General features: G+C 41.7%; 1 protein-coding gene across 5 annotated transcripts in view; it reads right to left on the bottom strand.

The window, feature by feature from the left end:
• The window catches only part of SYK (spleen associated tyrosine kinase), an 87788-nt gene that overhangs the window by 4112 nt on the left and 77407 nt on the right, over nucleotides 1–6269 (bottom strand). For all 5 annotated transcript variants that reach the window (XM_019555248.1, XM_019555244.1, XM_019555247.1 and 2 more), the window contains 3 exons: nucleotides 5746–5935; nucleotides 1574–1714; nucleotides 1205–1317 (listed from right to left, as the gene is read on the bottom strand). In XM_019555248.1, coding sequence (XP_019410793.1) covers nucleotides 1205–1317; nucleotides 1574–1714; nucleotides 5746–5935 — 444 coding nt within the window. The remainder of the gene's footprint in view (nucleotides 1–1204; nucleotides 1318–1573; nucleotides 1715–5745; nucleotides 5936–6269) is intronic.

The raw sequence follows: 6269 nt of genomic DNA, 5'->3' as shown, positions 1-6269 counted from the left end.
ACAGGATAGGAGAGCAGAGCCAGACCTGAAATGTGGGGGCATGGGGGCTGGACATGGGCCTCTGTTCTCCCCGCCCCTGTCATTTTTGATGGGCAATTGGCTAGTTAAATAAATAAATCCCTAAATGATTAAGCCTTTGCAAATAAATATAATAGAAATTATTCTGATGTGCTCAATAATTGTTTATGGCATTTACTGGAGTAACCTGGAAAGAGGACAAGGTTGATTATAAGCAAGAATCTATAGTCCTCTGAAGGTCATGATGTTCATTGCTGTTTCTGAAAGGTCTAGGAGCTGGATCTAAAAAAAAGACCATAGGTGCTAAAATATTGAGTGCTGAGGCCCTGGGGTAGAATCCAGAATGCAGTGTAGGGCATCTAGATTCCCTAGAAGTATTATGGAGAGAGTGAGGCACTTCAGAATGGGAACCAAAACACCCAGCTGAGTGGGGATCTTTCTGATGGTAGAAGTATGTCTGAACTCCCATCCCTTTCTTAGGGCTGCAGGGACGTATGTCTGTCCCTTTGGGATCCTCATCCCAGAATCCTCTCCTGAAAGTTGGCAGTGATGCCCTTTCTTTCAAAGAACTAAGCAGGGTTCACTCTTTTTCCCATTTAAAACATGCCACCAGTGACATCACTAAGAAAATCGCAGAATTTCCCCTTTGTGTGGTTCAAAATGAAATTTTTTTCTTTCAAGTTTTGCAACACATTGTTTAAAATCACTTCAAGTAAGCAATTATCTCTGATTTCAGGAAAATGAATAATGTGCATTTGTCTTTTTTTTTCCCCTGCTCCTCTAATTTTTTTCCCAAAAATTCTCAAGTACTGGAAAAGTTGTAAGGAGGGAAAAATAAAGATGAAACTGAAAATTCATGTTGGCAAGTATTAAACTCAGACTTCATGGAGAATATTTTTGATGAAGCCCTATTTTTGTAAGAATCATTTAAGCCAAAATAGGGAAAATGTTATATTTGAAATTTGCTATAGCCATGTTGTACTAAACAGCAATTGTATACTTTTGCAGCAACTCATTCTTATTTGAAGGTATGATGGACACCCTTATGTTAAAAGTCCACTATTCTCAATCAAAAAGCATTTAAAAGTATGTTTTCCATTATCATTATTTTGTTTGCTTTCCATCTACTAGAAAAGCTGATTAGGATGCATTATTATCAGGTGGCAGAAAACCATGTTATACGCACTTATATGTCCAACATTGTTTCATTAGGTCATAAATCTCCGGTGGACACACTTCAGGGCATTCCATCCTTTCTCCTCTTTCAATCATCTGGCAAACTTCAGATCCTTTCATTCCCTGAAATAGTAAGTCTCTGAGTTACAGATACAGTACATCATCAGCACTGCAATTTATCATACAACAGGAGCAGATCCCGTGCTGATTTCTAGGCCATGTCATTTGTTCCATCAAGCTGATGTATATATGTAGCTGAAGATTACCCTAGAATGGAAGAATCTATATAGAGAGTTATACATCAGCTATGTGTACATATTTGTGTGCATGTGTGTGTACATCCTTAATTTGGTCAAGTTAAGTGAATAAAAATACTCACCTTATATGGCTTTTGTCCATAGGAAAATGCTTCCCACATTAAAACTCCAAAGCTCCAAACATCACTCTTGCTAGAAAATTTGTAATAGTTAATGCATTCTGGAGCATACCACTTGACTGGCCATTTTCCGTGACTTTGTGCCTAAAAAGCAGTCACAAAAGGAAAAGTGGGCAATGGAAACAGTTATAAATAATTAGAAGCATCAAAAATTCATACAAGCTATGTTACCTGAGGAAACACTGAGGAATGCTGTTAAAATGTTTATACACAATTAAATGAAAAGTAACAAAAATATATGGTAGGTACCCATTAATGAGAGAGAATGTGTGGTATATTGTATAAAATTCATGTTACCTGCAAATTACTTTGGATTATGTTTTTAATTGCACCAAATACAGGTTGTTTATTTAATATGCAATTTCTTCATAACTTTTTAGATTTCATAGACATTAGGAATGGAAAGGACCTCAGAAGATCGAGTCCAGCCCACCGCCTGAAGGCCAGGAAGTCAGCTGGGGTCATAGGATCCCAGCAAGATAAACATCCAATTTACTCTTGAAGGTATACAATGTAGGTGCTTGAATCACCTCCGATGGCAGACTGTACTAGACCTTGGGGGCTCGGACAGTAAAGAAATTCTTCCTTATGGCCAGTCTGAAACGGTCTTGCAGTAGTTTATGAGTTCGACCTCATCATCCCTTGGAGCGCTCTGGTGAACAAACGTTCCCCCAGATCCTGGTGGTCACTCCTGATAAACTTATAGGTGGCCATCAGATCACCCCCAAGCCTGCACTTTTCCAGGCTAAAGAGCCCCATGGCTCTCAGCCCGTTGTCGTAAGGTCTGTTTTCCTGACCTCTGATCATGCGCGTGGCTCTCCTCTGGACTCTCTCAAGCTTCTCCACATCCTTTTTGAATTGCGGAGCCCAAAACTGGACGCAGTACTCCAGCTGTGGCCTCACTAAGGCCGAGTACAAGGGGAGAATGACGTCCCGGGATTTGCTCGAGAAGCATCTATGGATGCAAGCCAGCATTTTGCTCACTTTACTAGCTGCAGCATTGGATTGCAGGCTCATGTTCATCTTGTGGTCAATGATGACTCCCAAGTCTCTTTCTTTTGTAGTGCTAGCCAGCATAGCACTGCCGAGCCTATAAGGATGATGCAGGTTTTTCTTGCCATGGTGGAGAACCTCGCATTTTTCGGTGTTAAACACCATCAGGTTCTCATCTGCCCATTTACTGAGCCTGTCCAGGTCAGCCTGGATCGCCCTCCTTCTTCTGGTGTGGATGCTTTGCCCCAAATTTTGGTGTCATCAGAGAACTTGGCCAGTCTACTTCTGACTCCAATGCCCATATCATTAATGAAGACGTTGAACAATATGGGTCCAAGGACAGAGCTTTGGGGGACCCCACTGGTCAGAGGACACCATGATGATTGACTTCCACCAATTACTACCCCCTGGGTCTGACCACTAAGCCAATTTCCCAGCCAGTGGATCATGGTGGACCCAAGGCCACAATTGGCCAGTTTCAGCAAGAGGTGATCATGGGATACAAGACTGAAGGCTTTTTTGAAGTCAAGATATATGACATCAATCTCTTCTCCCTTGTCCAGGTGATAGGTCACCTGGTTGTAGAAGGAAATGAGATTGGTCAAGCAAGACCTACCAGCAACAAACCTGTGCTGGCTATCCCTTAGAATGTTGGCGTTGGCCAGTCCATTAAGGATGGCCTCTTTAATAAACTTTTCTAAGATCTTCCCCGGGATAGAAGTCAGGCTGATGGGCCTATAGTTAGCCAGATCCACTCTCCTCCCTTTCTTGAAGATAGGCACCACATTGGCCTTCTTCCAGTCCTTGGGCACTACACCAGAGCGCCAGGAGTTTTCAAAGATCGGTGCCAGAGGCTGGGCTATGATGCTCGCCAGCTCCTTGAGTACCCTGGGGTGCAGATTGTCACGGCTGCCTGACTTGAAGGTATGCAGCTTCTCAAGGTATTCCTTCATGAGGTCAGCATTAATGGAGGGCAGAGGATCTCCCTCACTTGGACCTCCCTGGCCTGTGGTGGGCATGGGTGTCCCATGGGACTGATGAAAGACTGACGCAAAGTACCCATTTAATAGGAGGACTTTTTATTGTCCTTGATGCTTGAAGCTAGTTGGAGTTCAGTTGCAGCCTTGGCTTTCCTGGTTTGCTCCCTGCAGGACCGGCCCAGTGCAGGAGAATCCTCCTTGGAGCTGAATCCCATCCTGCATCCTTTGTATGCCTTTCTTTTTAGCCTCAGGGGGTCTGCTAGGTCCCTGGAGAGCCAGGGGGGCTGCTGTGCCCTCTTGCTGCCTTTCCTCTAAGATGGAATAGACTTAGCTTGTGTATTGAGAATTGCTCCCTTGAGGAGGAACCACTCTTCCTGAACTCCCCTCCCCCTGGGGTTGTGGTCCCTGTGGTCCCTTAGGGCCTCACTGACAAGCCTCCTGAGTTTCTCAAAGTCAGCTTTCCTGAAGTCAGGGACTTCTGTGTTGCTGACTGGCTTGCCAGCTTTGTGGGAGATGGCGATGGTGTTATTTAAAAATAACATTTTTCATAAAACAGTAGGGGAGATAAATTCAGTCCAGCCGAGGGTCAAGCTAGCTTGCAGTCAGACAGCGGTTCATGTCAAACTGTTCCTTTTTTGTTGTATAACATACATGGATGGGAACAGCATGGCATGATGATCCCGAGTTGCAAACTGATGAAGTTATGGAACAATACTGTAGCAACACTGTAACAACAGCAATGTCAAGTTATTGTAATGGAACATGACTGCACTTTATGGTATGGAAAGGGAATGTGCCTATTGCTGACTTCCATTTTTGGTCTCCACCTTCTTTACAAATGAGACAAATTCACTTTAGGAAAACATTTGTATAAAAAAATATTTCTAGAATTTGTGCTCCCCAAATAGTCAGCATAATGTGCATTCATACATTCAATGCTTTCAGTCAGAAGCATTTCCCTTCAGGCAGGCTGGCCTTCACCTAAAATTACAAGTTGATGGAGCTGGACAAAAAAGCAGGAGAAAGGCGGGGACAAAAAATGGATTGAATTTCAGCAGTATGCAGAATAACAGTAGATGTGGTGGGTACAAAGGTCTTCTATGACACCCAAACAGCGCTGTATCTTAAATGTGACAGTCATTTCATTTACTTTTATAGATGGGGTATAATTCATATAAGACTGAACTAAACAATTCCTTATTATCAGTTAGCCAAAACGTATTAATTCAACCCCTTCCCAACATGAATCTGTATCAGTAATGTGTGTTGGGTTTTGTTTTGGTTTCAGAGGGCATGTCTACATATGCAATAAACTCTGGTGCTTATTGCAACAGAGCTTGTTGCTCCTGGGAGTGCCATTTGAATGTGCGCCCAGGACTGCAGCACATTGAGTCAGGTCGGAGCAGTCCCAGCCAGCGGGGGACCCAGAGGGGGCAGCCTCCTAGCCTGGGGCTGCTTCGACCTGGCTCAATGTGCTGGATGAGGCATGCTGACCAGGTAGGCAGCCAGCTGGGTCAGCGTCTACACATGCGCTGCTGTGGAGTAAAACATTCCACCACCCACATGAATTTTTTACTCCACAGCAGAGTGGAGTACTCTACTGCAGAGTTTATTAGTTGACACCAGCCTAATAGCCCTGCACCTGTAGATGCTGAGATGTTTACTGTGGGGCTAAGTAGTCTACTCCGCAGTAAACATCTTGTGTAGATGTACCTAGTGAGTACCATAGCACAGGCCAAAATATAGAAAAATTAAATATATCTGAGCCACTCAATGTTGATGCTTTTGTATTAGAAAACATCTGCTTTTTCTGGAAAGCAAAAAGGTAAAAAGTTTTTAGCTTTTGACTAAAACCAAAACCTTTCTGACTGAAAATTAAGATTTTTTTTTCTTTTTAAATGAAAGTTTCCTTTCGAAAAAAAATAAAAATTGCCTATGGATTTTTTCCCTGGCCTGCTCACTTTATTTCAATAAGGCTGGGTATGGGTTTGGTTTTTTTTTTTAATTACCTACTGACAAGCAACAAAATAATTGAAGATAATATATTTCTGAATTTCTATTTCTAGAATAGCTGTCCTTCAACACCCAATAACTGCATGGAGTCATCTTACTATTGAAATTTAATGTGTTATACAAGCTTACCTTGTAATAATTCTCATCAGCATTAAGAGCTTTGGAAAGTCCGAAGTCACTGATTTTGGCATAATGTTGGGTAACCAACAATACATTCCTTGCAGCCAAATCCCTGTGTACAAAATTGTTCTCCTCCAAGTATTTCATCCCCATGGAGACCTGATGAACCAGTTCTGTTATATTCTTGTCCGTGACATGTCTGAAATCATATTGGAGTTTGTAATAGGTCAGTAGTTCATTTTCATGATTTTTAATGGAGCCACAGAACACATTCATAGTATAACCTTCCTAATACCATATGGATGGTCTTGTTCATTTATATTTTATTAAACATAATTAGGACAGGTAAAAGAAGTGCCTCAGTCAATTTAATGGCATTTAGATATATTACTCAAATGTAAACATTTTATCAGAACTATTTGATAGAAGAGTCATCTTCCACATTACAGATTAATTTTAATAAAAGAGCCTGTTTTAGTCAATACTAAATATTTTTAAAAAAATAAGATTATACACACATGCACTTCTTTAGC

The sequence above is a fragment of the Crocodylus porosus genome, unplaced genomic scaffold (genome assembly GCF_001723895.1).
Source record: "Crocodylus porosus isolate Cpor-Errol unplaced genomic scaffold, CroPor_comp1, whole genome shotgun sequence".
NCBI lineage: Eukaryota > Metazoa > Chordata > Crocodylia > Crocodylidae > Crocodylus > Crocodylus porosus.
This window is presented reverse-complemented; position numbering and strand designations above follow the sequence as displayed.